Consider the following 14,572-nt stretch of genomic DNA (forward strand, 5'->3'; position numbering starts at 1 on the left):
CACCGGACAGTCCGGTGCCCCCTTCAGACCGTTGGCTCGGTCACGCGTCACGCGCGGATTACTCGGCCGACCGTTGGCTCGGTCGACCGTTGGCTCACCGGACAGTCCGGTGCACACCGGACAGTCCGGTGCACACCGGACAGTCCGGTGAATTTTAGCCGTACGCCGCCGACGATATCCCGAGAGCGGCCTTTTCTCCAGAGCCAGCCTGGCGCACCGGACACTGTCCGGTGCACCACCGGACAGTCCGGTGCACCCAGACTGAGCAGAGTCTTGGCTGCTCGAGCCAAGTCTTTTCCAATTGTCTTTTCTCCGATTCTAGCACTTAGACAAATATGTTAGTACACAAAAACCAATGTACTAAGTCTAGAATCATACCTTTGTATTGATTTGCACTTTGTCCACCCTTTGACATATACTCATTCCCTTAATGTGTGTCGGGCACTTAATCACCGAAATCTTATAGAAATGGCCCAAGGGCACATTTCCCTTTCAATCTCTCCCTTTTTGGTGATTTATGCCAACACAACAAAAAGCAACTAAAAGAAGTGCAACATCAATGGAAATAAGAACACAAATTTGTTTTGATTCAAATTTGGCATATTTGGATCATTCTTTGCCACCACTTGATGCCTGCTCGCTATCGAGGATTTTCTCTAGCTACACACCCCTTTCTGCCGGAGGATAGGGATGATGAATATGACAAGGTGTCATAGGGAGAGGGAAGTGGTAAGTAAGGCCTAAGAGCATCTCTAGTAGTTATGTAAATAGGTTTCTAAATCTTAGTTTAAGGAGTTATTAGAAAAAATCTCATCTCCGGTGGTATTGTAAATATTGTTGCTAAATTTATGAAGTTGCTATATTTTTCTTCCTCATTGCTACATGTGGCAAGCCCGAAGGGACTCCCCAAAGCTCATTCCACGCGAAATCGAAGTCTACTTTCTTTTTTATTTCACGTGTTATTTCTCCCCCACACTTTCTACTGTGGGCATCAGATGCTACTTTTATATTATTTAGTTTCATAGAGTACACTTATATATATAATCTATGGATTTTTAGTTGAGTGTTCTGCTCCCATATACTGCTTCCAATTCAGTTTTATGTGTATCAGTGGCTAAAATTCAGATAGAATTGTATGTGTTTTCACTCTGTTCACATAGAGCTCTTCAATTCTAGGTATGTGCAATTTGATCGTAGCCGTCCTGCTATACAATCTGATCACGACTGAAATAATTCATGGGGCACTGATTTCTTTTATGAAATACATGTGAACTAGCAATTAGTACTTGGTGACAATTAAACTACCACATGTAGCGAGTAGTACTACCTGAATATCTGATGAAGGAGCAAAATCAATGAGCCAAGACCTTGCACATAGGTGAAGCTGATCGTGATTTGATCTACGTGCTTGCCTGAATCAAGATAAACTAGGCCCATTTAAAAAAGGCCCTTTCAAATAAGCTGAGTTGGTATTATTTAAAAAGTATAGCAACTAAACATAGATAACTATTGAATAACATGAAATTTTTTATTCTCTATTACCTCCTCCGTTTCTTTTTATTAGTCGCTGGATAGTGCAAAATTGCACTATCCAGCGACTAATAAAAAGAAACGGAGGGAGTATTATTTAGCAACTCCCTACATCGTCTTTAGGGAGCTTTTTTTTATAAAACTAGTGAAGATGCTCTAAAGCTCTCGTGCGGCACTGACGTTAATGTAAATCAACAACGGTACAATCTTTCAATGCAATTTTTCTAAAGATGGATCTTTTAATGGTATTTTTCTAAAGTGTGAATTTTTCAATGGTATGATCCAATTTTCCTTTTTTTTTACTCCCACTCCTTCCGGTAGAACGCGGGAGACCTACCAAATAGCGCAGCTGTAGCCTCTACTCTCTAGAGGGTGGCGAAGGCGGAGCTGACCTGACCGGCTGACCCGCCCAACCCAACAACCTCTCCGCTGGCCATCTTCCTCCCGGGATCCCTCTCCCTCCTTCGATCCAGCTCAGCTCTCTTCCTCCCGCCCCGTACTCTTCTTGATCCGTTCACTCATACTTCTCGAGAGAAAAGGAAGAGGATTCGATCTGTTGCTACCGCTAGCTGCGGTACTAACAGCAGCAGCAGCAACAGGAGGTACCGTAGAAGAAGGGAAGGGAATCCATGAAGAGATGGGGCAGCAGCGGACAGGCCGCCGATTCCTTCTACCAGGTCCGCCCCGATTGCAGCCAAAACGTCCCCAACACCAAGTTCAAGATCAAGGTGAGTGGAAGGAAGCCAGGAGGGAGGGTTCCTCTTGAGTCTTGTCTCCTCGTCCCCGATTGATTGGAGATCCCCATGTTAATTTGAGTTGACTTGAGTTGGGTTCACTTTCATTTCAGGCGGGGAAGACACTGAGCGTTAGGAAATGGCATGCTGCGTTCACGCGTGATGGATGCCTGGATATCGCCTCTGTTCTGAGCCGCATACAGAGAGGGGTACCATCCTTGTTCACACCCGCGTCCAAATTTCATTTCACTAATCCCTTGAAAAAACCATCTCACTAAATTGAAAGGGTTTAGGGTGTGCACCCCACGATCAGGGGAGAGGTTTGGGAGTTCTTGCTCGGCTGCTTTGACCCTGGGAGCACCTTCGATGAGAGGGACCAGATTAGGGAGCGGAGAAGGTCGATTGGTGAACCCTTTCTCTTCAGTACTACCATACCACCCTCCTTTTCTCAACTCATGGACTGAGTATATGTATATTGTATATATATACATATGTATATATATATGCTTTTCCTTGAATGATCAACAATGATCAGGATGCAGTATGCCAGATGGAAGGAAGAATGCAAAGAGATGGATTCTCATGTCGGCAGTGGTAAAATCATCACCGCCCCGATTATAACTGAGGATGGATTCCCTATTAAGGATCCGTTGGTATTACTTGAGGCTACTTCAGACACGCAAGGTACTTCAATCGCCACCGGCAACAGTGGAAATGGAATTGAGAACCGTGTCTTGGATAAACAAATTATTGACTGGAAGCTTACCTTACATCAAATAGGTAAGCTCGTCGATTCTACACTTCACATTACCAGCCATTATTTTCTTCTTCCTTACATAACTGCTGCATGATTGATAGGCCTTGATGTTCTGCGCACTGACCGCACCATGGTATTTTATGAGAACAAAGATAACATTTCAAAGTTGTGGGATATTCTTGCTGTCTATGCATGGATCGACAAAGAAGTTGGTTATTGTCAAGGTCAGTGCCTCTTACTTGTGCAGTGACCTCGTTTATTGCCCGGAAGGAAATCTGACATGCACCCCTCTTAATTAATTAATTAGGAATGAGTGATTTATGTTCACCCATGATAGTGCTACTCCACAATGAAGCAGATGCATTTTGGTGCTTTGAGAGATTGATGCGTAGACTGGTATAAACTTCTTCTCCATCGAGCTGTCCGACGCTTTTCCCTGTGACATTGTTCTTCGATCTAAATCTTTTAATCACCATCTTTCAAAAATTTTCAAGCGAGGTAATTTCAGATGCACACAACAGTCTGTTGGGGTGGAAAACCAGCTTCAGCATCTTGCTTCTATCATTCAGGTGCTTGATCCAAAGTTACATGGCCACCTAGGTATGGAGCAAAGACTCATAGGGCTGTTAGACATTCAATTCTGTGTCAACATTTGCTGGTTTTACATCAATACATCCTGCAATTGGTTATTGTCGACTTCTCAACACAGAAAGACTTGGCGGGGGTGACTATCTCTTCGCATTCCGCATGTTCATGGTATTGTTCCGGCGAGAACTATCATTTGGGGACTCCTTGTACCTTTGGGAGGTAAATGTTACATCATGATATGTGACTTTGAATTTGAAACATTTAATGCATCTACCCGTATGACGTGTAATATTTGAACTAGGACCATAGGCCTTTATTTTAGTCCTCAGATTGTCAAGGAATGAGAAATCCTTGTTGTCATAGTCTTTTGCTATGTTATTTACTTGTTAGAGGAGGTATTGCCGTGCGACGGCCCTAGGAACGATGACCCCGGTGCCATGTGCGACTCTATTCAGTCATGTGGTACATGGTGGTCAAGATAAGGCTTCCATTCATCACATTAATTGCGATGGGCGATGTTACGATAAAAGGCACCACTGCAGCTACGGTCATGGTGCAGGTGTACAAACACAACTGTTCGAGACGTGTAGGTGCAACAACCACTATAGCCACGCCTACAATGCAAGATGTACATAGACTATGGCATCACAGGAATTACCACAATGACTATGGAACACCTATATATCGTAGCGGTGACATGATTAGTGTTCCTTTTATGCCATTTTGCAGCAGCCTCACACAAATCGTTAAATACTAACTGACACCAATCGATGTCTGGGAAGCGGTCCATGTCTTCTGTCATTAGAACTTCATTGTTGGAGATTGACCATGAAGAGGTCGGGAACAACAGCCGGTTGAATAGGATAAGGAAGAAACACCTAATGGTTAGATCATCATCACGACCTGTAACAATTATTTCCTGAAGGGTGGCAATATCAAACTCATCCTTCGAAATTTTGAGTTGTTTCCTAAGCCTGCCAGCAGCATCAACTTCTCCATACCAATCCATAAACGGTTTCCCTCCCCCAGCACTAGGCAACCCAAGAATTAGACGAACAGTCTCCTTTGTTATCTTCAGCTCCTTTCCTAGGCCAGGCAGTATGGTCATGTCAACTGGATCAAGCTTATCCATCAACCAATTCATTAACGAACCAACAACAAGGCCATCTGTAGACATTTGCAGTATACTTTGGAAGCCTTTCCTCGCTACAGCCTCACGAGCATTCATTATCTATATAGACATTATAACATCATACGGGATGCACCGGATGTTCAGATTCTGTGTGAAAAAAATATTTTGGATTGGAAAATATTCTCCAACTCAACAATTTAGAATAAGAAATACCTGCTTGAGGAGATGCATCGATGGGAAATAGCGGGGGAAAAGGCATTTCTTACCTGGCAGCCCCCTTAGCTGAGCCCTAGGGACTTTCCTGGCAGTGTGTGGGTTTTTTTTTGTTTTCCTAGATGGATTCCTTCCTATATGCATGTTTCTGGCCCCGTAAGGGGTCTTTTGTATTGGGCCTTCTTTTAGACCCTGGTTTCTTTTTCTTCTTAATATAATGAGGCGCAGTTCTCCTGCGCGTTTTCGAGAAAAAATTAAGTTGATGGTGTTAGATACCCGTCTCTTGTAATGGGCCTGGCCCAGTTATTTGGTCTATTAATACACTGCCCAACCCTATTCTAGGGTTAGGGTTTTTCCCATTCAACTTGGTACCAGAGCCACTGTAGTTTTTTTTCCAGCCGCCACCCTCCAGGCGCCGCCCCTAGTCCGTCGCGCCGCCAGGGCCGCGCGCCTTCTCCCCAGGCGCCGCCCCAGCCCGACGAGGCGCCCTCTCCTCCCTCCAGCCGCCGCCGGTCATTTCCCTTGCCCCGGCCGCCGCCCCCTGCCCCTCTGCTTCGCGCGCCAAACACGCGAGCAGCAACCGCGCCAGGACCCGCCCGCGCGCCGCCAAGGCCGTGAGTCGCTGGTCCGCGCTCGCGCCGCCGAGACCGCGAGCTTGGCTGGTCCGCACTCGCGTCGCCAAGGCCGCCGGGGCTGCTGGCTTGTGCCCGCACCGACGCCGAGGGGCCGCGCTCGGGGCTACCCGCGCGAGCCGCCGGGGGGGGGGCCGCACCAGGCCGCACCCGCGCGCTGCCGCCGTCGCCGGGCCGCCGTGCGCCAGCCACGGCGCGCCGCCGGCTGCTACCCCGACGCCGAGCAGTGCCCGCGCCTGGAGCCGCCACCGCGCGCCCCTGCACCCATCGACGCCCGACGCCTCGGCCGACCGTGCTGCGCAGCCGACCCGCCCCGCCGGACCTGCAGCCTCGACGCCGCCGTCCCTGCTCCACGCCGGCGTCCTGCCTCGTCGTGCCTCCACTCTGCTCCAGCACCGCACGCCGTGGTCAGGTCGGCGCTCATCTCCGACCTCGCTTCATCTCACCCTTCTCCCTGCCGCGAGCGCTCCCCGCTGCGGCCTCCTCTTCCCTTGCTGTCGGGCACTGTCTGCCTCTGTTCCCATCAGCGCCTACCGCAGCCACTCCCTGCCGTCGGGCGCCGTCGGCCCCAACTCGGGCACTGTCTGCCTCTCTGTTCCCAGCAGCGCTACCACAGCCACTCCCTGCCGTCGGGCGCCGTCGGCCCCAACTCCCAGCCACTCCGCCCGAACTCGTCCCTCGTGGCTGCGCGCGCCCTTCTGGACGGCCCTTCGCGCTCCTCGCGCCGTTGCGCTTCTCCTAACAGCAGTGTCCCCACCCACACCGGTTTCATGACGTCACCCCCGCCATACATGAGCCTTATCCCGCCCGTCGCTCTCGTGACTGTGCGTGTCCTCCTCCACGACGGCCAGCTCATCCGGGGCATGTTCGTGTCCTTCGATCCAGTCTGGAACCCTATTCTTCGGGACTGCGTCGAGGTCCACCCTCAGGCGGGCCGTCATGTGCCTGGACCGCTTGTCTTCCCACGTGCTGCGATCGCCTCCCTAGCGGTTGAGCCCATGTCATCTCCCTCCCTTCCTAGTGCCTCTGTCGGGGCACCTTCTTTGGCTCTCTCCGCTCACACCGTACATTCGCCACTTCCACCTCCCCGAACCACCACCGATTGGGTGGTTGACTCCGGGGCCTCCTTCCACACTACCCCCACCACTAATTCGTTACTCCACTCCCATCCACCCCACCCCTCACATCCTACCTCCATCGTCGTCGGCAACGGTTCCACCCTCCCGGTCACCTCAGTAGGTACATCGGTTCTTCCTGGACCATTCTGCCTTAACGACGTCCTTGTTGCTCCCGGACTGACTCATCCCCTCCTCTCGGTGCGTCGCTTCACTAGTGACAACCAGTGCTCTATGGAGTTCGACCCCTGGGGCCTCACCATACGCCACCTTCCCACACATGCTGTGCTCGCTCGCTGTGACAGCTCCGGCCCACTCTATTCTCTTCACTTGCCCTCCACTCCTCACACCAGAGTAGCCCCATCTCCTGCACTTACTACTACCACCCCATCACATGCTCTTGCTACTACCACCACCTCCTCAGCCATTTGGCACCGTCGCCTCGGGCACCCTGGACCTGACGTCATGTCCCAGCTTTCCGGCCACTCCGACATATCATATACTCGGGGCTCTTCTGAGCGCCTCTGTCATGCATGTCAGCTCGGCCGTCACTCCCGTCTTCCTTTTTCCACTTCCACGTCCAGGGCTGTTCAGGCCTTTGATCTTGTCCACTGTGATCTCTGGACATCTCCTGTCCTTAGCCTCTCCGGCTACAAATACTACCTGGTCATTCTGGATGACCACTCCCATTTCCTTTGGACTTTCCCCCTTCGGCTGAAGTCCGACACGTTTACCACCCTCACTCACTTCTTCGCCTGGGTATCCACCCAGTTCCGGCGCCCGGTCCGTGCCCTGCAGTGCGACAATGGTCGCGAGTTCGACAACAACGCCTCTCGCTCTTTCTTCCTCACTCACGGCGTCCAGCTGCGTCTCTCGTGTCCCTACACCTCTGCTCAGAATGGCCGGGCCGAGCGCATGATTCGCACCACCACCAACATGATCCGCTGCCTCCTCTTCCAGGCGTCTCTCCCTGCCAGCTACTGGGCAGAGGCCCTGCACACTGCTACCCACCTCCTCAACCGTCTTCCCTCGAAGGCGGTGCGCCACCCTACCCCTCACTTCGCCCTATACGGCACAGCCCCTTCCTATGACCACCTTCGCGTGTTCGGCTGTGCCTGCTACCCTAACACTTCCGCTACCGCTCCACATAAGCTTTCTCCTCGCTCCACCCGCTGTCTATTCCTTGGCTACTCCCCTGACCACAAGGGGTACCGGTGTCTGGACCTCACCTCCCACCGCATCATCATCTCTCGTCATGTCGTCTTCGACGAAGACGTGTTTCCCCTTGCTGGCTCCACCCCACCCACCGATCTTGACTCCCTCCTCGAGTCCGATCCGATTCCTCCCCCACCTCCGGCTCCCCGTCTTGCGCCGTTACCTGCTCCTCGTGCGGCCACTCCGACCTCTTCCGCGCCACGCGCGGCTCCGTCGACCCCGCCTGCGCCACGCGCGGCCCCGTCGATCCTACCTGCGCCACGCGCGGCCACGTCGACCACGCCTACGCCACGCGCGGCCCCGTCGACCCCGCCTGTGCCACGCGCGGCCCCGTCGACCCTGCCTGCGCCACGCGCGGCCCCGTCGACCCCGCCTGCGCCACGCGCGGCCCCGTCGACCCCGCCTGCGCCACGCGCGGCTCCGTCGACCTCGGCTCGCTTCGCCAACCCCGCCCTCGTCTACCATCGCCGTGGCCACGCCACTTCCTCGGCACATCCCGACTCGGGCCCGTCGACGAGCGCGGCCCGATTCGCCGACCCAGCCGTCGTCTATCACCGCCGCGAGCCGACCATACCCGACGCCCCGGCGATGCGCTCCGAGTCGTCCATATACCACCCGGTCGCCATCCATCGCGAACCCGGGCACGTCCACCCGATGGTGACTCGGCGCGCCGCTGGCGTTCTCCGCCCCGTCGACCGGCTGATCCTGGCAGCTACTACGTCCAGCACCCCACCCGACGCTTCCCCGGTGCCCTCCTCCGTTCGCACTGCCCTCGCCGACCCACATTGGCGTCGGGCTATGGAGGAGGAGTATGCGGCCCTCTTGGCCAACCACACCTGGGACCTGGTGCCGCGTCCACCAGGCACCAATGTGGTCACCGGCAAGTGGCTATTTCGCCACAAGCTGACCTCGGATGGCTCCCTCGACCGCTACAAGGCCCGTTGGGTCCTTCGGGGCTTCACACAGCGCCCCGGAGTGGACTACGACGAGACCTTCAGCCCCGTCGTCAAGTTCGCCACTGTTCGCGCCGTCCTCTCCCTCGCCCTCTCCCGCGACCGGGCGATCCATCAGCTCGATGTCAAGAATGCCTTCCTCCATGGCACTCTGACGGAGACTGTCTACTGCAGCCAGCCCACCGGCTTCGTCGACGCCGACCGTCCGGATCTGGTCTGTCGGCTGAACCGGTCCCTGTACGGCCTCAAGCAGGCGCCACAGGCATGGTACAGTCGCTTCGCCTCCTACCTGGCCTCCATCGGCTTCGTTGAGGCCAAGTCGGACACGTCCCTGTTCATCTACCGGCGCGGCGACGACACCGTCTACCTCCTGCTCTACGTCGACGACATTGTGCTCACGACATCCACCGCCGACCTTCTACACCGCACGATCGTCGCCCTTCAGCGGGAGTTCGCGATGAAGGACCTGGGGCCCCTCCACCACTTCCTCGGCATCACCGCCGAGCGTCGGCCCCAGGGTCTCTTCCTCCACCAGCGCCAGTACGCCATCGACATCCTGGAGCGGGCTGGCATGTCTGACTGCAAGCCCTGCTCCACGCCTGTCGACACTCAGGCGAAGCTCTCTGAGGACGACGGGCCTCCGGTCGCCGACGCGACGTCCTACCGGAGCCTGACCGGCGCGCTCCAGTACCTCACCTTCTCCAGGCCCGACATCGCGTACGCCGTCCAGCAGGTGTGCCTGCATATGCACACTCCGCGGGAGCCCCATCTCACCGCGCTCAAGCGGATTCTGCGCTACCTCCGCGGCTCCCTCGACTACGGCCTCCTACTCCGACCATCCCTGACGGCGGAGCTCGTGGTCTACACCGACGCTGACTGGGCTGGCTGCCCCGACACGCGTCGGTCCACCTCCGGTTACGCCGTGTTCCTGGGCGCCAACCTCGTCTCTTGGGCCGCCAAGCGACAGCACGTCGTCTCTCGCTCCAGCGCTGAGGCCGAGTACCGTGCCGTGGCCAACGGCGTGGCAGAGGCCTCCTGGCTGCGCCAGCTCCTCCACGAGCTCCACAGTCCCCTCCAGCGCGCCACCCTCGTTTACTGCGACAACGTCAGCGCGGTCTACCTCTCCACCAACCCCGTGCAGCATCAGCGCACCAAGCACGTGGAGATTGACCTGCACTTCGTCCGCGAGCGTGTCGCTGCCGGTGACGTTCGGGTTCTCAGCGTCCCCACCACGCTGCAGTTCGCCGACATTTTCACCAAGGGGTTACCATCGAGTGTATTTTTAGACTTTCGATCCAGTCTCAACATCTGTACAGGATAGAGTTGTGACTGCGGGGGGGTGTTAGATACCCGTCTCTTGTAATGGGCCTGGCCCAGTTATTTGGTCTATTAATACACTGCCCAACCCTATTCTAGGGTTAGGGTTTTTCCCATTCAACTGATGGCAGAAAAGAAAGGTACTGGTCTGACACACAAAACCCAATTCATATGCTAGAGCTAGACCTAAAGTAATGATCTACAAGCAGTGATTGAAGAAGATCCAGCATGGCTAAGCAATCGTCATCTGCTAGTTTGAGAAGCTGTCAGGAGAAAACAGTGTTACAAAAGCATTAATACAAAGAGATTTAGTTTCGAGGTATCATCAAAGATCTTAAAAGTCATAAGATTTAATACGAATGATTACACTACACCCTTTAGAATTCTTTTAACCACTAAGAATTATTTCTCCAAACACAGTTTACATAAATGCATATTCCATAAGTAGCTCATCAGGATCTAAATAATAAATAAAAAGGTGCTGAGATGCTGAAGTACATCCATACATGCACTTTCGTGTCATTTTGTGGGATAACAAAGTATTCTTAGTGGAAAATTCAGAACAACAGAATTACCAACTGTAAAGAGATTAATGAGGGCTCATTTTGAGCAATCAATGTCCACAGTTTCTCCTTCAGAATGGCACCATCTGCATATTCATCAAACCATATTTGAGGCAAAATATGCTAGCAAGCATACAAAAAAGGCACGTGGATACAAGAAATTGTGGAAAACCTGCTTTTGTATCAACAACACTACAACAGCAAGCCTCAATACTGCAAAGAGTGCATAGATTCCATCCAACTGCTGTGTTGTCTTGCTGATGCATGGGTGCGGACGGGGTTGCTGGCGGTCTGGAAGGAGTCCATGCTGTAGAACTGGGCAGGAAGTCAACCAGCAAACTTGTGCATTGGTGACCCATTATTCCACATGCGAATCATACAGGTAATTCAAGCTCAAATTTTAACTGAGGCCTACTTTATGTTGCATATTCTTTGGTTTTACTAAGCTAAAAAAGGTAGAAGCATATAAAAATGAATTCAATTACGGTAATAAGATGTGACACTTTTATCTATATTTATCTATAAAAAGATAGACCTGAAAGTCAACACAGGTTCTGTTGTTAATTGGGACAAAAAAAGCAAAACAAAAACATATGTATATACTAAAATGTGCAAGACCAAAGGAACAAACGTACAAGGGTTGATAGTCACCATGAAGCAAAAATGGATTTTATTGGTAACTTGGCACTGAATTAACCAACTTGCTGACTGAAGTCAGGTTTAGAGAAAAAGGAATGGGTTTGTACCTGCTTGAATTGTACATCTTCTTCCTCCTTGCTTCGGTCCGCAAAACTTAGATTAAGTATTGGTCATGAACTTGTAATGTTTCCCAACAGAACAAACATATCACTGGGTGCTGACCTGAGAGGAACGTGATGGGGGAGCTGCAGGGCGGCCATGGCCGGAGGTGGAAAGCAAGCCCGACGAGCCCGAGCTTGACCTAGGTGATGGCTGCCACGAGTACCATCCACATGGATAAACACAATAATGTGCACACTTGGAACTACTTAATTCCCATGTCAAAGTTAAGATAATATGCATGCTAGTAGTTAGAACATGATCAAAGGTAGAAGAAAGCTTAAATTCACTGTGCTCGTAATCTCATATGGGCATAGCAAGGCATTACCCAGGTCTTCTTTCCCTACATAGGACAGACATGATTTGATGCCTGAAAAGAATATCCTCGATTCTTGAGAGCCTATGAGCAGACAAATGGCGAGAAAATTATAGTATCAGCCATCCTCGATATTCACTACTCTGCATGGTCAATCTGCAACTGGCATGAGTACAACAGCCAACAAAAAAGTTCTTGTACAAATAACTGAAGCATATGCGCTGGACTACTCACTACTGGAGAAGCACCAAGGGTTAGCTGCATTTAAAGGCTGTAGCCGAATCAACCCAGTCTTCTTCGAAGAAGACGCCGTGCAACATTCAGAGCAACAATAGTGTATGTGCAGTAGCCAAACCATTACCAAAGTAAGCAAGGGATTATCATCGAATGACATAGGGGGATTAGTTGAACGCGGAAAGAATTTCGCCTTCGATGTCGAGTTCGTGACAACGTTGCTGCCTGAGACAACCAAACTGAACCCTCAGATCTGAACAGGGAGAACGAGCCAACGCCAATTGACTGGATCGGGCTGTGTGGGGTCCGTTCAGTGCCTACCTATGCTTCGCCTCACCATTCCCTCCGCCGGAGACATGGGGTCCATCTGTCATACGGCCGGTAGGCAGAATAGGGACCGACGGACATGGTCCGACGAGGCATCGTCGGCGGCGTTGAGAGCGAGAGTGTGGGAAGGTGCCGAGACAGAGTGTGGAGAGGAAGGAGAGCGCGGCCGTGAGATTCACCAAAAGTTAGGGTCTTAGCTCTTGGCCACGCCCATCCACGCCTGGCACTTGCGCGCCCGCCTGGTGGGCTTTCCTTTGCCTGGCGGACTGCGGAGGTAAGAGGTGGCGCCATCTGCCATGCCCTGCTGCGACGGAGCTGCTGCATCACGGTGGCTTGGCGAGACGACCTAACCCTAGCCGAGATGTGAGAGGATGAAGAGAGGGAGATGAGGCCTCGGTACTCGCCGCCGGCAACTGTTCGGCTACGGTAATTGGTGGAGGCAGATGGAGAACGATTTTTGGGATTCATGAGGGAGCGTTGGGAGATGGGATCGCCGATTGTGGGTAGTAGCGACGTCGCGCAGGTGGATGAGGGAGAGGTTGCGTCTGTGGTGGGGTGGGAGAACCGGAGAAGCAGCCAACGCACGCGTCCGTGGGAGCGGAGGGAGGAGACGCTGAGAAGAGGGAATGGGAATGGCAGAACAGGAAATGGTAGAACCAGGAATGACAGCCTACCCCTTGCTACCTTAATAAGTAGTAGAGATTGTAACCCTGATTCTACCAATGGTTATCATATTACTATCCTCTAGCAAAGGTGTCTAACAAGTAGATGGTTCTTGTATTTGCACAATGTTTCCTACCATGAAATTTATGGTTTCAGTGTTTTTTTTTCCTGAAACGTGCAGGAAGCTGTTTGTTGTTGTATTAATAGGTAGAAAAAACAACGGTTTGAGTACATGTCAATCCCACTGCTTGCCCTCCAAGCCATGCACTTGTATGGCTCAGTACATATCATCAAATATTCCCAGTATATATTAATCTTCTTACAAATAGCATTAAACTCTACATTGTATCTGCAGATGATGTGGGCTCTCGAATATGATCCTGGCATTTGCTCCACTTATGAAGAGGATAATACTGGGGCTGTGGTCCACAAAATTGAAGGAAAGGTAAAATCAATACGTCAGTTTGGTAAGTACGAGAGGGAGAATATGAAGAAGAGGGCAAACGATGGTGATGGACCTGTCCCTATTTCGGTCTTCCTGGTTGCTAGTGTCCTAAAAGAGAACAGTACAAAGCTTCTGCAAGAGGCTCGAGGGATTGATGACATTATTAGGGTAAGAAGCTAGCTCGAGGGATCACTTGTTCTTACACGTACATAAGTCTGGCTGTGGGATTTAGCCTCATGTAAATTGTTTTTTGCTTGGTTCAGATATTGAATAATGTTAATGGAAATCTGGACGCCAAAAGAGCTTGCGTTGTTGCACTAAAGCTTCATAGGAAGTATCACAAAAAGGTAAATTACCTGGTTTCCTCTTTATCTTTTTTTTTATATATATAAGTGAGGATTTGTGTCCCCCTGTTGCTAATCTTATGCAGTCTTGGTAGTTGCAGGAAAAGAAATCCTAACATCATATGGCGAGATTGCACGCAACACAACACTGGGACTTATATATTGCTTGTTTCTGTTCCTTTCATTTTCCCACTCACTGTATCGGAGGAAGAAGGTGGTTTACATATACAGTCGCGGGCGAGACCTCATAAATATAAGTGACTTATTGTATCTACAATATCAATGATCCACGTCCACAGCCTACTCAATTGTGAACATCAACCTAGTACATGATAATTTATTCACGATCACAATGGACTTGGCAAATATTATCCCATCAGTATTTGTCATGAACCTCAGTCTACTCTCGTATCATCTTAGGTTTTTGGATCCCTTCGTTTTGAAGGAACTGAAATTTACTTAATGGAGTAGGTTACTTGGTTTACATTCTACCACTTTTCAAAATTTAAATACAAGTATATCTCAAATTTATAGGATGATGAATGAAAATTGATTTTATATATCGATAGTCTATGTTTCTAATTTGTAACTTATAGCATGCTCTTCGGCTTGCTTCGCTACAGTAGAAATGTAACAAATAAATGTCTGCCACAATAGTATACAAATATATTATGTATAAAATTATATTAGTTTAAT

General features: G+C 51.0%; 1 protein-coding gene across 8 annotated transcripts; it reads left to right on the top strand.

Moving 5' to 3' along the window:
• Positions 1-1,807: 1,807 nt before the first annotated feature.
• On the top strand, positions 1,808-14,367 carry LOC100282248 (TBC domain containing protein). Of its 8 annotated transcripts, none has more exons than XR_004857601.1 (13): positions 1,839-2,258; positions 2,378-2,473; positions 2,558-2,661; positions 2,800-3,044; positions 3,123-3,245; positions 3,329-3,417; positions 3,516-3,621; positions 3,731-3,828; positions 10,813-11,131; positions 13,269-13,357; positions 13,443-13,700; positions 13,796-13,879; positions 13,972-14,367. XR_004857601.1 is itself a non-coding variant. In XM_008677925.3 (11 exons), exons 1-11 carry the CDS (start codon positions 2,160-2,162, stop codon positions 13,990-13,992), a joined length of 1,317 nt encoding a protein of 438 aa, XP_008676147.1. In that variant the 5' UTR covers positions 1,808-2,159; the 3' UTR covers positions 13,993-14,367.
• The last annotated feature ends 205 nt before the right edge of the window (positions 14,368-14,572 follow it).

The sequence above is a fragment of the Zea mays genome, chromosome 1 (genome assembly GCF_902167145.1).
Source record: "Zea mays cultivar B73 chromosome 1, Zm-B73-REFERENCE-NAM-5.0, whole genome shotgun sequence".
NCBI lineage: Eukaryota > Viridiplantae > Streptophyta > Magnoliopsida > Poales > Poaceae > Zea > Zea mays.